General features: G+C 45.2%; 1 protein-coding gene across 2 annotated transcripts in view; it reads right to left on the reverse strand.

The window, feature by feature from the left end:
- Window positions 1-22,459, reverse strand: part of Atp8b1 (ATPase phospholipid transporting 8B1) — a 141,258-nt gene that overhangs the window by 74,660 nt on the left and 44,139 nt on the right. The window contains exon 2 of one of the 2 annotated variants that reach the window (XM_006254842.5): window positions 7,940-8,142. In XM_006254842.5, coding sequence (XP_006254904.1) covers window positions 7,940-8,120 — 181 coding nt within the window. In that variant the 5' untranslated portion in view covers window positions 8,121-8,142. Of the gene's footprint in view, window positions 1-7,939; window positions 8,143-22,459 lie in introns of those variants that run through there. The other variant, NM_001106140.1, reaches the window with a different exon arrangement.

The following is a 22,459-nucleotide window of genomic DNA, read 5'->3' on the forward strand; positions in this document are numbered from 1 at the left end:
CAAGGGAAGAGATCTATCTTCCCTTGACTGGTAAACATTCCACTTTAAAAAGTGCTTACCTACTGACTATTGAAAATACCATCCTAAATACCGTCTTCCCAATGATTAACTACTTCTTCATAAATACTGTTTGTCAACAACCATTCCGGTCTCAAACAGAAATCTGAACAGAAGAAAGTTTGAAAGGAATACAGTCTATTACTATTACTTTTTGAGATGGGTCTCACTACGCATGCCTGGATGGCCTAGAATTCACCCTGTGGACTAGACTGGCTTTGAATTTACAGAGAGATCCTCGTGCCCCTGTTTCCCCAAGTGCTGGCATTAAAGGTGTTTTGCCACCGTGCCTGGCCTATAGTTTTATATATATTTTTTTAATACAAGAGAGCAAATCAACAAGTCAAAGAGTCTTGGCTGCAAAGTAATGAATGAGGCTATTAGCTGTGGGTGACTTGATCAACCAGGGAGGAAAAGATAATCAAACCACACCAAGGGACAGGAGAAGGGACTAGTGAGGACATGTACAGTACAATATTTCTCTATGATAAGGGCAGCGGGAGGAAGAAAGTGGTGTGGCCCCAGAGAGGCAGCCATGGAAGGGGCTACTGCTTATTTTGCCCTATTCTTTTTAGCCTGAGAAGTTCCCAAGGCCTTCAGGATGACATTACACCGTTTGAACCCAGTTGCTTGATCCCTGATCTCCATTGCTTAGGCTCCAAGGATTCCATTCAGCACCAGGAACCCTAGCTCCTCTGAGCTCCCCTCCACTCTTTAGTAGTCACCGCTGCCTCATTCTGGAGCATGCTGGGAGTCAGTCACATGCCTCATGCAGGTGAACTCATCTCCAGGAGGCCTTTGGTACATGCACACTTCTCTGGTAGAGCTCTGTTTGGTCCCAGTGCTGATACAGTCTGAAACCCTTACAAATACCTTCTTTTCACATGCCAGTATAGGGCCTGGGGAGCTAGAACTAGCTTGGAATAGAAGGCTGGAACCCCAGGCCACAACAGCATCACCCTGATTGGTTAAGAGATAGACAATCTCCAACCAGTCATCTCAGTTTCTAAATTGTCCCAGGATAGGTGCTGAGAAGGAGAGGAAATTATGTGTATTTTCCCTGTGGCACTAGAGGCCCTACTTCAGTTCCTCTGTGTGCCACCATCATGACCTCCCCTCCTCTCAGTCTCTCTGTGTGTGATCTTTCTGTGAGCGCTCTTCCCTCCTGATCAACCCCTCATCTTTCAGATGACAGGCTAGTAGCCCCTGGATCCATCAGGACAGAGCCCTTGCCATGGATCAATATGTCAAAAGACAAAACACTATGTAAATGACATCTTTAGTCTCACTGAGAGCTTCAGTGGCATCCTTTTCAGTGTGTGTGTGCTGGTGGCTTTCTCACAGAAGTCTGTGGAGGTGGCAGAGGCCAAGAAGATCCCCCAAAACGAAATATTCCCAATCTGAGGAACCGGTCACCATCAATGCTGGAATCCATTCAGCCATCTATCCCCCACTCGCTCATGGATTTGGGCAGGAGGACTCTGTTAATAAATGACCTCACAGCTTCCGTCTGGGAGGCCAGAAGAATGCAAATGCCCTAAAGAAGAAAAGAGGGAGTCAAGATGAAGGTCTACTAATAGAAAATTAAGGCAGGAGCTGAGGGGCAGGGAAAGGTAGTTTGGATTTGAAGGCCGAAGGTGACAAGAGCTGATATTGAGTACTTACTGCATGTCTTAAAACATGTCCTTCACATTTATTTCTGATTTAATTATCATAAACATCACAAAATCTCTTCTAATATCAATCCTATTACAGATAAGGACCCTGAAGTACACGGAAACAAAGCCCTTTCCTCAAGGCCAGACAGTTAGAAAATAGTGAAGGCAGGACTTAGAACTGGCTACACAGCTTAAGTCTGGGGTCTTTCCTCTCAACCACCAAACACTTGGCCTTCTCAGGGACACACAGTTGGACCTACTACATGAGCATTTTTTTAAATTTGTATTTAAAAATTATTTTATTTCATTTATTATGCATTTATTTGTGTGTGTGTGTGTGTGTGTGTGTGTGTGCGTGTGTGTGTGCGTGTGTGTGTATCTTTATGTGTCACAGCATCCATCTGGCTCTAAAAGGACAACTCGAGAGTCCACTTTCTCCTTCCAACAAGTCAGTTTTGGGGATCAGAACTCAGGTCATTGGGCTTGGTGGCAAATACCTTGATTTCCTGAATTGGCCCTATGATGTGGGTTTAAAGGCTGAGTTTGTCACAGGACAGTTTGTAGATATGAACAGCAACATGCAAAGAATGAAAAGGGGGGTGGGGACAGAAGGAGGGAGACAGGGTTTTCTGAGGGCAGTGTTAGAAAGACTGGCACCAGAGGAAGCAGAGATGGGAAGGGCATGTGGGCTTGGTGGTCGGGTGCTTGGTGACCTTTAAGAAAGCATTATCTATAGTGGCCGGGAGCCCACAGAGGGGAAAAAGCCAGGGCTTGGGAAGGTGTGATAGTGGCTAGTGGTTTTTAGAAGCCTTTTCCTAAGAACTGTAGACTGGGGCATCCCGGGCAGAAGGTGGAGTTTAGGTCAGAATGTGGCCTGGGGTGTAGAAGCTGTGTGTAAATGGGGAAGCCAGCCAGAACAGGAAGGCAAGACAGGAGTTACCAGATAAGTCAGCTGTGAAGGAGGTGAGAGGCAGTGTTCACACCCCATTCCTAGGCTCAGAAAAGCCTACACTTGTATTGACCCAGAAACCCTCTCCAGAGCATGCTCCTTCTTGAAGACTTCAGCTCTGAAGTGTTTCCAGAAGGCAAAGAATTATAGCCAAAGAATTGGTCTGCGGACATCAGTTACAACCCAGCATCCCACAACCAAGGAATAACAGAAATCTCTGACTCTACAAAGTCACAGAAACTACTAAAGAATCTGAAACTCCTCCAGAGCCAATGAGACTTCCATGTTTCCAGCCTCAGGGGCACCCAAAGCCTGGGATCCTGACACTCTTCCCCAGAAACCAGTGTTCTCACGCATTCAACCAGCAAGCATCCACTGGTTGTTTGTCTACCCTTGCTTAAGGCAAACAGGAAAGAGTAAGGCTACCTCAGCGAACACTGTGAGCTTATCTCTCCTCCTGGAACATTCTAGGAGCATGTTAACACTTGTTCTCTCTCTCTCTCTCTCTCTCTCTCTCTCTCTCTCTCTCTCTCTCTCTCTCTTTTCAGCATATAAGAATGGCTCTTCAAAAGAAAGGGACTTTCAATGGGTCTCTTAAAACTTTTGTTTGACATGGGTTTAACAAGAAAGCTTAGCTGGCTAGGGCGTTCTCTTGATTTAAAACAAGAAAACAGACTGTGTGGCAATGATGTCATCAAAGAAGTAACGGTGGCTCCTGCACTTTGAGGTGGTGCCTTGGAATCAGGCTGGGCTGAGGTGTTAGTAGGCTCCACGGTGGGTCACAGTTTACTCCTGTGTCCTTAAAAACTGAATCGTTTGTAGTAAATAACCTAGGATGTGCAATGTCAAGGAAGACAGATGGTGCTTTAAAAACAAGACAACACCAAAGCAGAAGGTCAGAGTTACGTTAACGTGGCTGGGTGGAGGGAGGCACAGAGACAAGGAAGGGAAGATGGCTGACTGGGTGGCTGTCGGGGCGGGGGGGGGGGGAGGTAGCAGAGAAATTGCATCAAAGGGACCTGGAATTTACTGAATGTTTGTTTGTTCTTACAGAGGGCAGGCAGGTATCAAAACTCATATGCAGTCATTTGACAGAATTTTTGAAAAATGAAAACCAATAAATCTCCCTAGGATTATAAATTAGACTATGATTCAGTGAGATAGCTCATGTAGGCAAAGGCATCAGATGCCAAGCCCAACTGCCTGAGTTCAATCCCCTCACTTACGTGGTCAAATGACAGAGCTGGTGACCAGAAGTTGTTCTCTGACCTACACATGTGGGCAGTGCACACACAAGTGTCAAAACTGTATTTTTAGGAAAACCAACCTCCATCAATGCCCATAGAACAAGGAAAGGAATCTAGGAATAAAATTAACTATCATTAAACCATCAGTAAAGGGCTCTAACCACTACAAAGTACAGGCCCAGTTGGAAAAAAACAGGAGATGTTTGTATCCATGATGTGCTTTCCCAACATTTCTGTGGCCACCCAACCCCAGTCCCTTCACTGGACCATGTATCTGATTGTGTGGCCCCAGGCACAAACTGCCAAGTTTGCCCTTCACCCTACAGAGACAAAACTCCTGCCAACTCCCCAGATATCTACACACTGCAGAGATTCCGAGATTATGATGCCAGGCTGGCCTCAGAGGGAGGAATGAGGAAGAGCCAGGCTTTTTATTCACCCCGGGCAATCAGCTAGAACTCTCTATTAACTTGTCGGGCTACTTCAGCTTTGTCCTCACTCCTCTCGTACCAGTTTGGACCGGTTGGAACGAGAGGCTGCCTTCCTGTCCAGATCAATCTGATTTCGCCTCCTGTGTCAATCAAAGATTTCGAGTATCATACTTTCTAATTTGGGCAGTGAGCCCATAGTGCTCAGGAGTGGAAGGCAACAGGGAGAACCCACAGATCCAACCCATTTAAGTGACATGAAGCTGGAGAACAGATAGATGACCCACGGGAGTGGAAGACCTCTCTCGTAGGCTGTGGTGAGATGGGGCCTCTTAAAATCTCTTTGTAAACAGACACAGACACACACACACACACACACAGAGAGAGAGAGAGAGAGAGAGAGAGAGAGAGAGACAGAGACAGAGAGACAGAGAGACAGAGAGAGAGACAGAGACAGAGACAGACACACACACAGAGAGAGAGAGAGAGAGAGAGAGAGAGACAGACAGACAGACAGACAGACAGACAGACAGATACCAGGGTCAGGGGGAAGGGGATAGAGAATGGTTTTAGAAAGAAATACCACTGTAGAAGTGGGATTATAGGCTTGACCCCTTATTTTCCGTTTGACACGGGATCCTGCTATGTAGCCCAGGCTAACCTGGGACTGCACTGGCTTTAAACTTGTGATCCTCCTGAATTCTGAGGTGACAGACATGTGCCACTACACCTGGCACTTGTCGCTCTCCACAGGTACAAACTGCTCAGGGGAGGAAAAAGGTTTCACTAGGTGCAGACCACAAAATGGAAAGTATTGGGCAGAGAGTGACAGGGGTGGTAACGCTACCCTGCAGGGTTAAACAGGAGGCGCGGCTTCTGGGAAAGCAGTGGTTCTAATGCTGAGCTGGGGAGATCATCTGGAGGGCTGGAAGTCACAGAGAGGCACTCAGGAAGGACGTACTATTCCTCCTGCTAGAATCTGGGACAGCCAGTGAAAAAAAATGAACCTGAATTCTAGACAAGCCTGGGGTTTAAAGAGAAAAGATTCAGTTTTCTCAGGAGCAGACAAGCCACAGAGAAAGTCATATTTGTTTGCCAGGGTGGGGCAAGCAACAGGAACCAATAAGTCCACAAGGATGGTATAAGGGTGAACATAAGCCACGTTCTGTGGCCCAAGCAGCCACTGTCTGTGTCCGTTTTATTGGTACGGTAGAGCACTTTTGACAAGGACCGTATGGCCTGCAAAGCCTTAAATGTTTCCTGTCTGTCCCTCCATGTGAAAAGCTCCTCATTTAGACGCTACATCCGAAGTGGGCCTGACTCAGGCAAGAAGCATAGGTTGCTGCAGACTGGCCCCTCGTGGCAAATAGAGACCCATTAAAATAACTTCTTCTGATAACACATACACACACACACACACACACACACACACACACACACACACACACACAGCTTAGAGGACATGGAGAAACCAGGTTGCGACTTAACAGCATGACTCCTCTATGGTGGCTAGTTCTCTTAATACTAGAAGGCGCTCTGAAGGCCGCTGGGTGGGGAAAGCCGTTGATAATCTTACTCAGCTGTGAACTCTGGAGTTGTAATAATGGCCAGAATGGCAAGAGATGACCGTCTGTATAATAGCGGCATGAATGCTGTACCAATAACCAACTACTTTCTGCTCAAATTTTCAGCCTCCCTCCACATATGGAAACGTGCTTGGTACTGCAAAGCAGGCCGAGAACCAACAGTTGAGGAGTTTGTGGGCCACAGGAATGAAGTTACTATTATTTTGCTTAGCTGGCACAGTAGTGAAATTGTTTTCTAAATCTGTATCTCTTTACCTATAGTGTAATGTAGCTCTCTCAGTCCAATAGAGAAGATTTTTTTTAATATAATGGCTGTGCATACATTCACAAGTGTTCAAAATGCGGTAATGTGTGCCCAGCCACAAATGGGACATCTATAATCATTTCCTCTCTAAAGTTCAGGGATCATCAAGGAAGAGGTGGCAGAAAGACTGTAAAAGCCAGAGGTTGGAGACCAGAGCACAACGTGACTTCTAGACAGGACAGGACCAAGGCATTCAAAGACTCCAAGCAGTTGCAGCTGCTGGTACAGGGTTAAGCCTTTCAAAATTCAAGTAAGAAGTGGAAACGGGTTTCTAAGTCCTACCCTTAACGGAGGAGCTCCAGCTATCGGATCTGAGGTAGGGAGAGTCAGTTTTCTTTAAGTGTATGATTCCTGGTAGATTGATTGACCATGCTCCCGTGGATGGCCCCATGCCCAGTAGTATATGGCTAGCATGAGTTGGAATTATTGGGTTATTAAGTTAAAAGAAAAAGGAGAAACAAAACTGAGCAGGTAGGGAAGTGGTGGAGGATCTGGAAGGAATTAAAGGGAGGAATTGGGAGTAAATTAATTAAAACGCATCGTATAAAATTCTCAAAAGAATTAATACAAATATTTTTAAAGTAAACACGCAAACATAACCAACAAAAATTCTTTCCGGAGGACCAGAGCCATTTTGTATTCACTGAGTGACTGAACAAAAGGTATGGAGGCTCCAAGGTCCTCTACAGTACAGGGAAGCATTAGAAAGAACAAGAGCTCAGAATTAGGCCCTGATTCCCAGGTACAGTCAAGGTGATGTTCCAATATCACTCTTCCAAGGAGTCCTGGCCTCTGAGAGTTCTTTGGAAAGCTGCCTCCCTCAGTGTGTGATGTCCTGACTTCTGATGAGAGGGGAAAGACGAATTTCAAAGAGCAGTACCCACTGGTTGAATAGTTGAATATTCCCCAAAGTGCATTTATTTCAGCACAGTGTAAAAACTGTGAGTGGATATTGCTCTTGTTGATCTATTTATGGGCACGTGAGTCAACCCACGTAGACACGTGAGTATATGGTGCATGATCAACTGTATTTGCAGGTGTGTTTGCACAAGTGTTCAGAGAGAGAGAGGCCAGAGGAAGGTATCAGGTGTCCTTCTCTACCACTTTGCCTTATTTCCCTGAGACGAAGCCTCTTGCCGAATCTGGAGCTAAGCTAGCAGTCAGAAAGCCCCCAGCCCCGCTGCCCATCGCTGAACTAGGGCTATAGGCATGAGAGTAGACATACTCAGTTTTGTTTTGTTTTATAAGGGTACTGTGGACTTGAACTCAGGTCCTCATGGTTATGCAGCAAGTGCTCTCACCCACTGAGCTACCTCCCCAGCCTCAGGTATCAATAGATCTGCATTAGTTCTTAGGCTATTTAGTAATGCAAATCATTTCAATAAAATTCTATTTATTATTATGATTGGCATGTATACTTTTTTTGATTTCTGAGTGCAGAAGTAGCAAGCCAATTCTTCTACACACAATTCCCTTTGCAGCACTAACCAAACCTTCTGATTTTATGACAGAAGTTGTCAGATATGCACTCCCACCCTTGCCCCACTGGGGATGATGGGTACCTGCTCAGTGTCACCCTAGACAGACATCAAAGGAGGAAGATACCTTCCTAGACCACATGAATCGGCCAGTCAACTTTGGTACATTTCCCTTGCCCTGTCGAGCATCCACACATACACCACACCCTCAGCAGGCCCTTCACTCAGTCACCTTTCCGGAATGTCTCTTTCTTTTTCTCGACTTCTCTGTTGACACGATTCTGTTCTGGTTCAACTGCAGGCCCCTGGTCTTCAAGTTCGTCTTCGGTTTCATCATCACTGTAGGGAACCACTTCATCATTGGGCTGGGAATCCTCATCAAATGTTGTTTCCGAGTCCCTTTCTGTGTTCATTCTGCTGGCAAATTGGAACTACCTGAGGAGAGAAAAGGGGGAAACAAGAGTGAATTGTGACTTTCCTGTGTTGGGCTGAATCTTGCTGCATCTTGTCAGAAGACCTCTTTCACAGAACATTGTCCCACTGACAATGCAAATTATTCGAGAATAGTGATCTAAAAGTTTAGCATGACATGTAAGAAAAACAAAAACACTATTGATTAAGTACTAGATCAGAACTGAGGGGAAAAAAGAGGCTCAGTTTATAAGTGTGTGCTACACAGGAGAAGGACCTAAGGAAGATACCCACTGTTACTTCTGGTACCTCACATGAATATGTCCCTCAGACACACATGTACCTGTATATCATACCCACATATAACACATGCAAAGAAAAACAGGTAAGTATAAGACTCAATCTCTCACAAGTCTGTCTTTCTAGAAGGCCACACAAACCTTGAGAGTAATATTTCAAATTGTCCATCTCTACAAATAAATAATAAATTAATAAATTTAGTAGGGTCAATGTTAAAATAAAAATGAAATAGTCTAGACAGTATTAAAGCATGATTCATGTAGTAACAATAAGTACTTTCTGGTTTAAAAAAATGCTTTATGGTACCCAGAAGCCTACATTTATTTACATTACATTAATATGTTTTTGTGGAATTGTATTCCCCACTTTAGACAGAGCTGGAACACTGCTGCCTTAAGAGAACTGTTTCCCGAGAGCGCTAATACTTTGAGCCTTTAATCAGTTTGCAACAAGGAGCAAACACTCCTTCCACCTCTTGTCCTCCTCCCACCACCATCCCCCCTCCCTCTCTAGAATTTGTTTGAGGGTATGCTGTTGCATAAAGTAACTCCACAGTGGAAACACGGATGCCCGGAGTTATATTTATATTGGAGAACTATTTACACAAATTCCTTGGGTTACTTGAGGACAGTCATGCTGCCTGCTGTTGTTTACCCAAGTGTCAGTCTGCCCGGTACTGAGTATTGTGGGCAACAGCAGCCCACATCCATTCAGTGTTAGCTATGTGCCAGCTCCCAGACTAAGGGCTTCATCAACACTGCTCCTTTGAAAGTTTCCTATCAATTCAAGGAAGGTGTCATTACTTGTTCTCTACTGAAAAGAAAACCAAGACTCTGGAATATTAAAAAACTTTGTGACAGGAGGCTGGAGAGTTGTCTCAGCAGGTAAGAGCACTGACTGCTCTTCCAGAGGTCCTGAGTTCAATTCCCAGCAACCACATGGTGGCTCACAACCATCTATAATGGGATCCAGTGCCCTCTTCTGGTGTGTCTGAAGACAGCAACAGTATACTCACATACATGAAATAAATCTTAAAAAAAAATTGTTTTTTAGAAAAAAAATCTTGTGACAAAAACAATCAAGTTTCCAAGAAATATCACGTACACTCTACTTCTGTAGCTGATTATGTACTTTAAATAGGTGTAAGGTGCTTGCAGAGAAACCCTTGACACGCGTGCATGCTTTACACCAAACCCAGCATCTCGGACATCTAGAATAGCATTGATATTAATGGGTGTAAGACCTTTTCAAGTTTAATATGGAGGGAAGAAAAATCCATATAAAAAAGCCTAGTGGACTTAAAACCAGAAGCAAGCTGGGTATCTAGAGTGTCAGCTATAAAAATGAGTCAGGGCTCATTCAGCGGGATAGCGTACATCAATTTAGAACATAACTGGGAGAGAGTGAGAGAGAGAGAGAGAGAGAGAGAGAGAGAGAGAGAGAGAACACTAAGTGATGCCATAATGCATTGTGGGGGAAAGGTGAACTCCAGGTCCACATAAGCAAAATACTCGGTGGTTGCTGATGCAAATGCCAGCACCTGGCATGCATTTTTTTAAGTATAAAGGTATAAAGAGTGGCACTGGAGAGAGGATTCGGGGGCTAAGAGTATTCGCTTCCTCTCCAGAGGACACAAGTTTGGTTCCTGGAACCTACGCTGGGTGACTCACAACCACCTGTCACTCTGGTTCCAGGGAATTAGAGACCAGAGGGCACCCTCGAGCCTATGGTCATGCACACATACCTATATAAAAATGAATCTCTAAGTGAATGATGTATACAGAGTATTCTAATTAGTGGGTCACCGATAGCAAGGACTTAGTAAACGTTAGCCAGTGATCGTTGTTAGCTGTTGTGTCTATCGGTAGATAGGTGTCATTGACAACAGCAAACAGAAGGGTCATCTAGACTCTACACTTTTCCTACTCCAAAATTATGCCTAAAGTGTAGACTAGCATCCCCTTAAAAATGGAGTCCTCGTGGTACTGTTAAGCATGGGCTTGAGCCTCCCCTCTCTGGGTCCATCCAGTCAGCTTGCTTTGTTTCTTCTTTGGTAAACATCCATGGCCAGTAGACACACCAGCTTTCTGTTTGTTTTGGTTTTTGTGTGGTTTGGTTTGGATTTTCATTGTGGAGTTTGGATTTCTTCTTTTCAGATTTCTGTGAGTTTATCCAACCCTGGATGTCACTCATTCATTAATTAACCTGATTTGGTTTTATTATACAGTAGCATCTATGCTTTAGCTAGTATATAAACATAATACGCCCTCTTTGAAAAAGCCCCGAACTGCTCTGGGTGAGGTACCTACGCCTCTGTCCATTACTAATCAACGTGTACATGGCTATGGCCGAAGTGGAAATGTTCGTTATATCTTACTACCTAAAAAGGTTTCTAGATGGTGGTTTCCCACTTTTTACTATTTCATACACTTCCCCGAAGGAGAGCTTGGTCCTGACTGATACTCAGCAGTTGAACTTCTGTTTCCTCCTTTGTAACATGGAATAACAGTATCCACATCACAGAGTTGCTCAGTTCATTAACCAAACATATCTTCCCCCTGCCTCGGGGCCTTTGATCCTGCTCTTCCCTCAGTCTAAGCTTGAGTGATTCTCATTCTTCAGACTACAATGTCAAGGTCCCTGTCAACCAATCACATAGAACAGGTGGGTACCGCCCACCTCCGGTGGGTAGCATTATTATTTGTGTCCTTCCTAGCATTTCCACCGGTATGAACACACAGGAACCTGACTAGACCACAATCACCACTGCAGTGGTTCTCAACTGATGTATTGTGACCCCTTTGGGGATTAAGTGATCCTTTCACAGAGGTCACCTAAGACCATCAGAAAACACAAATGTTTACATTATGATTCATAACAGTAGCAAGATCACAGTTATGAAGTAGCAACGAAAATAATGTTGTGGTTGGGGGTCACCACCACATGAAGAACTGTATTAAAGGGTCGCAGCCTTAGGAAGGTGAGAACCACGGCTCTACAGGGACCCAGAGCCACATATTGGGCATTCAAAGATCTGGAGACACAGAGGGCAAAGATCTGGAGACAAAGATAGCGAAGAGAAGTGTTTGCTCTCAACATTCTTTGCTATCAACCTCCAGTTCGTACCTCCTACCTGGTATTATCAGATTCCAACAATACTGGATGAAGGATCAAAACTTAAAATTCAGTAAAGACAACAACAAAAGACCCAAGGTCAAGTCTAGCAGTATAGAGCTCTTTTAGAGACTGGCTCTTTCGAGATCATCATAAAAACATTGTTTAAGACCTTAGCACACATAGGAAATGTAGCAGGGCTTCTAGTAAGGTTCTGAAGACACCACATGTAAGAACCAACCTTTCTTGCCCACCACAATATCCCAGGCCAGGTGCCGCACCTGCCAAAGAGGATGTAATTTTGATTCTATACTTACTGGACTAGTAGTCTAGACAGCAGTTGGTAAATTATAGCCCAGGGGCTCTATTTGGCCCGTTGCCTACTTTCTTCAAGTCCTATTGGAACATCTTTGCTCATCCATGTAGGTATTATTGCCTATGGCTGCAGGAACAGTGCAAACTACAGTACTCACTATGGACGCCATGAGGACTCAAACTCTAAAGTATTTGCTGCTCTTTGGCTCTTTATAGAAAAAGCCCGCTGACCCTAAAACTGTAATGAAATTGAATAAGATCAATAAGACAACTGGTCAACCTCAAATATCCAAAGCCAAATAAAATTCACAACAAACTGGGGAAATAGAACACTTTGGGGGATGAGAAGTAAACTGTCACCAGGTAAAGTAGTTATTAAGGGAAAATGTCCCTTAAGATGACACAGTAGCATTGTCCTCTTGCTGTGAGGAGGCTCTGGTTGGGAACCTTCCTTCACATCTATAACCAAATACAATGGAATTTTTATTAACAACGTGTGTGTGTGTGTGTGTGTGTGTGTGTGTGTGTGTGTGTGTGTGTGTGTGCATGTGTATTTGTGTGCACATGTGCATGCACTTGGGCACATATGTAGAGTACAGAGGACAACCTCAGGAGACAGTTCTCTTCTTTCATCATTTGGCTCCTGGGGCTGGAACTCAGCTTATGAGCTTTGCTGCAAGCCCTCTTAACTGCTGAACCATCATGTCAGCCCCCGAGATGGCATTCTCCCCCTTAGCCTGTATAGTATAATCATGGTCTAAGAGGAACAACAGAACTTCATGTGGTGGCACAGACTCAATAGGTGAAAGGTCAAGGAGCAGGCTGACTTGGTAAAGCACTTGTCATGCAAGTTCAAAGACCTGAATTCAGAAGTACACATGTTAAAATCCAGTTTGGCACAGCAGTGAGTTCCTAGAGCTCCAGTGCCTCGGGGTAGGGGGGTGGGGCAGGCACAAGCAGATACCTGGGGCTTACTGGTTATCGAGTCAGGCCAAACTGAAGACATAGAGGTTCACTAGAGGCCTTGTCACCCCAAATAAGGTGGAGAGCTCACACACACATTCACACACACACACGTACACACAGAGTTCAAGGCCAGCTTTGGCAGCTGCATAGTGCACTATGTGAAACCTGGTTTCAAACAACAAACAAAAAGGCTGCAGAGGTAGAGATGGAGTGGTCGGCTAACAAGTGGGACCACGGGAATGGGCGACGGCACATGACTGTAATCTAAGTAGTAGTGGGGGGAGGGCAAGAGGATCAATAATTCAAGAGCAGCTTCAGCTCTAGCAGTGGGGGCCAGCCTGTCTCATGGGACCCTGTCTCAAATACACACACACACACACACACACACACACACACACGGTGGGGGGGGAGAAGGAGGGAAGGAGGAAGGAGGGAGGGAGGGGAAACAGCAAATAGACAAATAACTAAATAACTTATACTTTGTTTTTTAACTGATCAGAGAGCTGAAGCATTCAGCAGATTTTCTGTCATCTATCCTTAGAAGCAGCCCTCGGCCATCTTACTTGCAAGGAGCCACTAAATTGTTTATGGTTTTTGGGGTAGGCTTCACATTGCTACATCAAGATATCACTGCTTAAAATGCACAGTTTGTGTACCCTAAAAGGGAAAGTTGTTTGATTTCAGCCTTGGAACCAATTCTATAATTTTAAAGAAGTAATGTTACTGCACATTGGAAAAAAAAATTAATCTCCCTGACTACTAACACAAACTGACTTAAGATCAAGTCTACCTCCATCCTCCGCCCACTTCCTTGGGATTCCCATTCTAGGTACCAGCAGGACAGGCAGAGTTGTAACAAAACGTCACCATCTCAAGAAGCTGGATGGTTAAAAGTAGTAAAGCATTAAATCCTGATGCACTGGTTATTGTAGAATATAGGATACTCTGCTGGGATGAGAGTATGTGTCGAGTCCATTGTCAAAAAGCAAAGCTCAGCTGAGGAGTCCTGGATCTCCAATAAGCCACCAGGAACCAGCTAGGTGTCAGGGAATGGAGACAGATGCTAGGGGACCAAAAAGACAATGTTCCTGGGTCAAATACTAGTCTTTAGGTTTATACTATAGCCCTTCTACCCTACCCCATCCCATCCCTGTGTCAGAGTGGGTGCTGGGCTTAGCAGTCCACTCCTGTACCGCACTTGGGAGGCCCAAGCAGACGGAACACAGGTTTGGGGCTAGTCTGGGCTAAACTGTGAAGGCCTGTTTAAGAAAGGAAGGAAGGAAAGAAGGCAGGGAGGGAGGATGACAGAGAGGCAGGGAAGGAAGTAAGGAAGGAGCATGGGCCTGGATTCGAACTTCAGCTCCAAGATTCACAGGTTTGTAACTTTAGTGCATAGTTTAGCATGTTGAAAGCTCACATTTCTCAGAGAAAAGGGGGAGGGAACAATGCTGCCTCTCAGATGGGGTAAGAGTTAATTGATGTAGACAACTAAAGCTTGTGAAAGTCCCAGAGTATGTGAATGCTAAATTCTATTCCCTGCTTTCTCCTGGTTCTAGAAGGATAAAGAATTTCAAGACAAAGCGTAAATCTACCAAAGAGGGCTCAGCCTCTCGGCCCCCTGTCACTTCCTCAGAGAGGGTCCTTAGTATGTACAGTGTCAAAGCCTACCAGGTACTTTGGTTTAGATAAGGTTTTTATTTCCCCAAGGATCCTGGTATGGAGAGCCTGGGGTCATTGAGCATTGGGCTCCCCAAAAAGACTGAAGTTAGCTCTCTGAAGAGGATTGTTAAGAAAGCCTGAGTCTGGGCCACCCAGCCTCTGTCTGGCTTCCTGTTTGAGATAAGAACATTGACAGCACATCAGTCACCAACACTGTGACTTTCGCCCTCAACAACTGTGCACTACAGAAGCCTGCTTAGCTTGTAAGTTGGCCCAACTCAAAGCATTTCATCATTGGAATGGAATGGTAACAGGTTTCGGTGTACCCTTAATGTGCAGGACTTTCTCTGGCTAGCTCTGCCTTCCTTATTTTCTTCATGTGGGAAGTACCCCAAGATAAACCTGCCTTCCTCAGGGACAGCATCTCAAATGGAATGTCTCCTGCTGGTCACTAGGCTCTGAACATACCTGCAGACCTGTTGTGGTGGTTTGAATGAAAATGTCTCCCACAGGGTCATATGTTTTAATACTTGATCCCTAGATGGTAGAACTGTTTGGGAAGAATTAAAAGGTGTGGTCTTGCTGGAGGAGGTGTGTCATCAGAGGCAAATCTCTGTGGGTGCTCGTCTCAATGACTCTGACTTGTCAAGGAAGATGTGAGCCTTCAGCTCTTTCTGCTGCCATGTCTTGGCCTATTATGAAGGGCTCTAACCTTCTGAAACCTTAAGCCCAAATAAAACACTTTCTTTGTTAAGTTGCCTTGGTCATGACATCATATCACAGTACTACAAAAGTAACTAAGACACATGCCTAAAATAAGCAGACAGGTAGGGACCAGGAAGTATGGAGAAGCAAGCTTTACTATAGCAGGATTTTTTTCCCCCTCTCTCCAGATCTTCCATTATGTCTCAGTGAATTATCCAGCCATCAAGGTCACAAAGCCCAGAAGACAGGAGGGATAAACGCAGGATTTCTGTAGTCGCCCTCTAACAAGCACTTCTTACGCACTTGCCTGCCTATTACTTATGAGATGATGAATGGGATAGTGGAGAGGACAGGCTGAGGGGGAGAAAAGGGAACCTGGGCAGGGGGTGTCAGAAGTCCCACCCTCACAGCAAAACACCCTCGAGTTGAATTAATAAAAAAGCAAGAACTTCTGATGCCATTACAGAGCTCTAGATTTAAATGGGAGAGAAATAGGCACAGACCAAAAGTTTTACCAGTACTAGGCAAGATGGACTTGTGCATTCATGACAGCTATGGAAACCCAGACACAGGGAAGGCCCATGGCCCCAGTCAATAACATCTTTGTTGTATAACTTGGTTCGTGTCCAGGGAGACCCAAGCTCAGACAGAGAAACTCAGAACATTCATTTCTGCCTGCTCTCAGGTTTGTCTTTTTCATAGGTTAATTACGCTTTCAAAAAGAAAAGGCATTTTTCTTCTTATCCTCTTTTCTCTCTTAAAAAAAAAAAAACAGGGAATGGTTGACAGTTCTCTATAGCCCTGACCAGCCTGGAACTCACTGTGTACCCCAAGTTGGCTTCAAACTTGCACAATCCTTCTCCTTCGACCTCCAAGCATGAGCCACCATGCCTAAAAGAAGATATTTCTGAAATACAGTTTTCCTCTTTGGGCTTATAGTGTTTAACAGAACACTCATCATGATATATAAGTATATACACTGCATTTATGTGTCCTATGCTACATATTCTTTGTCATGTGTTATAATCAGGATTGATCTCATCTCAAAATGCAGAGCCTAAGATGGTCTCCAATGACCCCACCTCCTACCGTCCAAACCTGTAGAAATAATCCTTTCTCTATGACTGGGAGGTGGGCATGGTACCTTGTATCCAAGGAACAGAACACTGCGACAGGTGATGGAAAGTCACTTTTATTATTGGGTTACAAAAATCAATGCCTTTCTTGTTGCCAGGCAACTCTATCCCCTTTGATAGGACAGCTGCCCTGTGTAGGTGCTCGGGAGCAAGAAATGAAGAGGGCATTGACAGCAGCCAGAAAGCACTGGAACCCCCAAGGAAACAAAGTTAGCCAACAGCCATGCGAACTTGAAAGCATAATCTTCCACAGTCTTGCCTTCAAGTGAGACCCTTAGGCAAGATGTCAGCTTCATTGCAGCACTCTGAGGCAGAAGACTCAGTTAAGTTATACCAGACATCAGGCCATAATCTGGGGGATGGTAGATCTATGTTAGCCTAAGCACCTACATTTGAGGGTAAAAGATCATGCAGCCATGAGTACTCACACTATTCATCTCAGCAGCCATAGCTCCCCAACAGGATGTCTAATTAGTCAACGTTATTCCCAAGTCATTTTCCAAGAAGAGGCCTGGATTAGTTTCAAGTCTATCACTGTGCTAAAAGATTCTGACTGTCTTGGTTAGGGTTTCTATTGCTGTGAAGAGACACCATGACCAAGGCAACTCTTATAAGAAGTATGGCTGCATGCAGGCAGAAATGGTGCTGGAGAGGAAGCTGAGAGTTCTATGTCTTGATCTGCGGGCAGCAGAAATGATCGTGTGCTACACTGGGTGTAGTTTGAACATATGAATTCTCAAAGCCCACCTCCACAGCGACACACTTCCTCTAAGAAGACACACTTACTCCAACAAGGCCATGTCTTCTAATAGTGCCACTCCCTGTGGGTCAAGCATTCAAACACATGAGTCCGTGGGGGTCATTCTTATTGAAACCACTACATTTCCTTCCGAGGAAAAAGGGATTCATGTGGCCCACAATTGCAGGTCATAGCCCATCATTCTAGGGAAGTCAAGGCAGGTACTTAAAGCATCAGGTCCACACACACAGAGACTAAGTGCTTGTGTCCTTGCTTACTTGTACTTGTTTTCATGTAGCTCTCTCCTGTCCTATACAGTTCAAGACCATCTTCATGGGGGAAAGGCATTAACCGCATCAACCCTCCCCCCCAAGACATGCCCATTGGCCTTGATCTAGATAATTCAATTAAAGCTCTCTTCTCATGTGATTCTAAGCTGTGGCAAATTGGCATTTAAAACTAAGCATCAGCCAGGCATGGTGGGAGCTCATGCCTTTAATCCCAGAACTCAGCAGGCAGATCTCTTGAGTAGGCCAAGAGACCAAACCAACCTGGTCTACAGAGTGAGTTGGTTCCAGGATAAACAAGGCTATGCTGAGAAACTCCATCTTGAAAAGCCAAAGAGAAACAAACAAACAATCAAACAAACAATCAAACAAGCAAAGCTAAGCCTCACAGTCCTTTATCTTGTGATGGGAAGTAGAAATCTTTTATCCCGGTTAGCTACGATACATGTTATGTCCCGTTTGGAACATGCCTAACACTCTTGAGGATAGAATCGGACAAGCCTGCTGACAGCTATAATTAGTCAAGGAATCACATGAGGAAATGGTAATAAAATCGAGCTAAGATAGAGATTAAAATCTAACTTTATGATATTAGGAAAACAATCTGACTGCAGTTCCCAGCACATGCAGGACTGTATTTGCTTCCTCTTCAAACCAAAGCCTAAGAACCCCGAAGCCAAGTCGGCGGACATAAAACAAAGGCACCATTACGTCACCGCTGGGGAGACAATCCAGCTGTGATCCTCACTCACTCGAGATAAAAGGCCTCTCTGTGCTGCAGCAGAAGCCCACTCCTGACCTGATTCCGTTCCCTACTCTCATCCTGAGTCATAGCCATGGAAAAAGGGCTGTGGAAACCCCGCACACTTGGACCTTTCAGAGAAACCAGGTTATCTTCACCCCCTAGGTAAAGTGGGAGGATTGATTTGTTGTCCAGCTTTGTCATTGGTTCCCCTCCATCTCCTTATTACAGATGATTCCTTTTAGGGAGTCCCTGGAAGTTGACTCCTATAGCTGTGGTGGAAACGGTCTGAGGCATGTGGCTAGGTGTCAGCACTGCCGTTCAACCAATGAGATCAGTGCAGTGCCAAGTAACTTGCCAAAGGTCACCTAGCTCCTAGGTGGTGGGGTCGTTCGGACTTCAGTCCTCTCTCCACCCACCTGGGCTGTGACCCATGTGACCCAGTGAGCAGGGCGGAGTCACTGTAACCGAAGCTGTGTCCAGGAAGTACTGGACATTTGTTATCACTCAAGAACTTCAAGTCTCAACTGTTAGTCAGCTTTCTGGGACTGTGACAAAGCACCCGAGACTCTCAACTTATCAACTTAGAAAGAAGAAAGATTCGCTTTGGTTTACAGTAATTAGCTTGTTTCTGGGCGGCCTGTGGCGAGACAGAACGCTGTGGTAGCATGAGGGGGATTCATTTACTTTGTGGCAGCCAGGAAGTGAAATAGACAAGAGAGGAAAAGAGTAGGGATCCCAATACCCCTTTCAGGACATGCTCACTAGGACCTCACTTCCCTCTGCAGGGTTCCACCTCCTAAAGGTTCAGCCAGTTCCCGTATTGCCCCAGGCTGGCCAAGGCTTTCACACAAGGGTCTCTGAGAGAAATAAATTCAAGAGCCAAACTATAAACCTACACGGAGCGCCATGAGGCACAAGAAAGGCCTGGGTAAAGGAAAAGAACTTAACAAAAAAGCATAAAACTTTCCAACCTACAGGCTGGCGTGCTCAATGTCTGTGAGCTATAAGAGCTGGTTACTTCCTCTGTATTTTTGATTGGACAATATGGGAGTCACAGGAGTGCTGAGGAACTTGGGGTAGGAGGGAGGGAGGGAGGAGGATTTTCAGGAATGAGGAAGAACCAGAAGACACAGGCAGGGGCAGGCAATCACAGTGGAAAGAGCTAGAGGAGATTCAGAGGTTGAATGGAGTCACCTTCCACAGCCCATGTGGCCTGGGTTATGCCTCAGTTCTGGGCCCTGTCAGCCAAGGGGAGGGATGTGATCCTCACAGCGAGCATCCGCTAGGGCTGAGTGAGGGTGGGGGAGGCAGCCAGCCAGGTCAAGTCACAGGACACTGAACAGCTCCTGGCCCCAGATTTTTCCTCTCAAACAAGTCTAAGTGTTAATAATTATTACTAATCCCCTGTGCCAGCCGATCGGCCACAGCCCTCAGTGTGGGAAGCTGACTCAAGAACAAAAGCCAACAAGGGTGGTGGCAGCGAGGGGAAAAAAAATGTTATCTGAAAATCAGGACAGGGTGGGGCCTCCATTCTTTTGTCTGGAGAACTAAGGAGGAAAAATATACAATAGACTAGACCTGCTTCCCAGAAGGTGATGGTGCTAAAATTCTCCCAAATGTTGATGTTGGAGACTCTGCCTCAATCCAGGATGTACGTTTTTAATAAATGATAAAAGTTATCGGGAGAAAAGCATTGCTATTTGTTTATTTATTTGTTTGTTTATTTTTATTACTTTGTCCATCCAGCTAGTTATAACGGTTTCATTTTTTTTTAATGCATTTCTATTGCCACTGAAATGAGGTTCTTATGTTTCAATAATCAAAAGTCCATGTGAGGTTGTAATGGGCAGCTACAGACAGGGAGGAAAAACCTCCAGGGGAAAGTGAAGCCATGGAGTTTGCTAAACTGTAAGGCTGGAAGTCAGTGCTCTATGAGTGCCATCGAAAGACGTCATCGCTGGCGTGGATTTCCAGAGCCTAAGCTATACCACTTTTCGTCTGCACAGAGAGCGTTTACACTCCCCGACCAGGTTTAACAGGAACAGCTTGTTTCAATCTAAGGGCAGACGTGGTATGTAAACGGGAATAACAAACAGACAGGGAAAGCACGCTGGCGAAGACACCGTTTCATGCTGAATATTTAATGGTGTCTAGTGCTGGCTCAGAGAAAGATGAACACACACACACACACACACACACACACACACACACACACGTTCATACTGGGCTATTCACATAGAAATCTGTGCATCCCTATGTAAAACAAGGCAACCTTCTTTTATCAAGATGATTCTGAGCCAAGACTATCTATATTCCCAGACTTCTCTAACAGTTCAACCTAGGAACTTGACTCACGCAAAATATTCACAGTTAGTGGAAGAGCAGGAACAGAAGCCACTTAAAAGTTGGATGGGGTATGAACACAACTGCCCATGGAGGCTAGAGGCATTGGATCCCTCTGGGGCTGGACTCACAGGCAGATGTGAGCTGCCCAGCATGGGTACTGGGAAACCAACTCAGGTCCTCTGTAAAAGCAGGGCACACTCTTAACTGCTGAGGCTTAAGTGCCCACCTCCCGGCATTTTTATTAGCATATTTTAACTTTACACAACAATGAGTTTCACTATGACATTGTTCCTATATGCATATAACATATTTTGATCATTACCCTCTCTTGTCCCCTTCCTCTTCCAAGCCAGCCCCTCTTCTATTTTCCATCACTTTTCTTTTAATTTAACTAGTGTTGCTTATGTGGCCCTGAAGGGGAGAGGTTACTTACAGGGGCATTGCAACTGACCAGTGGCTACACCACTGAAGAAAATGCACACACACACACACACACACACACACACACACACACATGCACACGCGCACACACACACACACACACCCAGAAAACACTAATAACCAATAGTTCCTTGAGCCAGGACAGGCTTTTAGACACTTTTATTATCTCGATATAGTCATTAAAAATGATGATAGTCAAAACATAGGAAGTCCTTTCTAGTATTAAATGGGAAGAAAGGTAAAGCCCAAGATTGTTGTCTTGTGACTTATCGCTTTCTGAATAAAACATGTGGAGCGAGAAACTAGTTACCGTCTCCAGCGCCACTTAGGGTGGCTTCAGTCAGGTCTGTTTGTCCCTGAAACCCTCATAGTCCATCAGTGCTGCGCTAGGTAGGAGAAAAGTTCTGTCAGGGCGTGAGGATTGTGCTCACCCAAACACCCTTAGCACCGTCCTCTTGGTACACAACCACCAAAGCAGAAACAGCGGAAGAGATTAGCAGCAGCATCCAGAGATGGCCCCTGTACTCAGAGCATGGCTGCCTTGCAGGGCAGGGAGGGAGGAAAGCAACCCGACTTGCTGCTCTGTACTGGATCTTCCTGGTTCCTGGTGCGTTAAAGAGTGTAAAGGGCCTCCCAATAAGGCTCCAAGCTACAGGAAATCCAATCTCCACCGGCTCTTCCTCCCCGAGACCTTGCTGGTCCATACAACAAAGATCCTAAAGCACTGACTCCCCCCTCAGTGACTCTGCTGTGTTCACGAAGAACAACCGACCTTGAGTGCCAAGCAGGTCCTGTGACAAAGATGACTTTAAAAGTTGATAGCGCTGATGAGACACAGACAGCAGAGCCCTGGGGCCCACTGGCCAGCTAGGCTAGTTTTTACTTGGTGTATACCAAGCACACCACAAAAGTTGGAGAGAGGGGATGATGGCTCAGCAGGTTCAGTGGGTGAAGGTACTAGCCTTCAGGATGATGGTCTGAGTTCCATTCCTAGACACAGATGGTAAAAGGGAGAAAGACTCCTACAAGTTGTCCTCTAACCTATATGTGCGCGCACTCGGGCATGCATGCATGCACACACACACACACACACAGATACATGGTACTCTCAATACACACACACACACACACAGATACATGGTACTCTCAATACACACACACACACACACACACACACACACAGAGGCAAGCATCCACACAGACGCACACAGCCATGCATGCACACAGACACATATAAATAAATATAATAAAATTAAAATTAATTTTACAAGGTAGCTGGTGCCTTAGGGACAATACCTGAGGTTGTTCACTCCCCTCCCTCTCTCTACTTCTCTCTCAAACACACACACACACACACACACACACACACACACACACAGATACCATGGTACTCTCGACACACACACACACACACACACACACACACACACACACACACACATACACAGGCATGGATCCACACAGACACACACAGGCATGCACACAGACACATATAAATAAATATAATAAAATTTAAATTAATTTTACAAAGTAGCTGTGCCTTAGGGACAATACCTGTCACTTCTTTCCCTCTCTCTACTTCTCTCTC

The sequence above is a fragment of the Rattus norvegicus genome, chromosome 18 (assembly GCF_036323735.1).
Source record: "Rattus norvegicus strain BN/NHsdMcwi chromosome 18, GRCr8, whole genome shotgun sequence".
Taxonomy (NCBI): domain Eukaryota; kingdom Metazoa; phylum Chordata; class Mammalia; order Rodentia; family Muridae; genus Rattus; species Rattus norvegicus.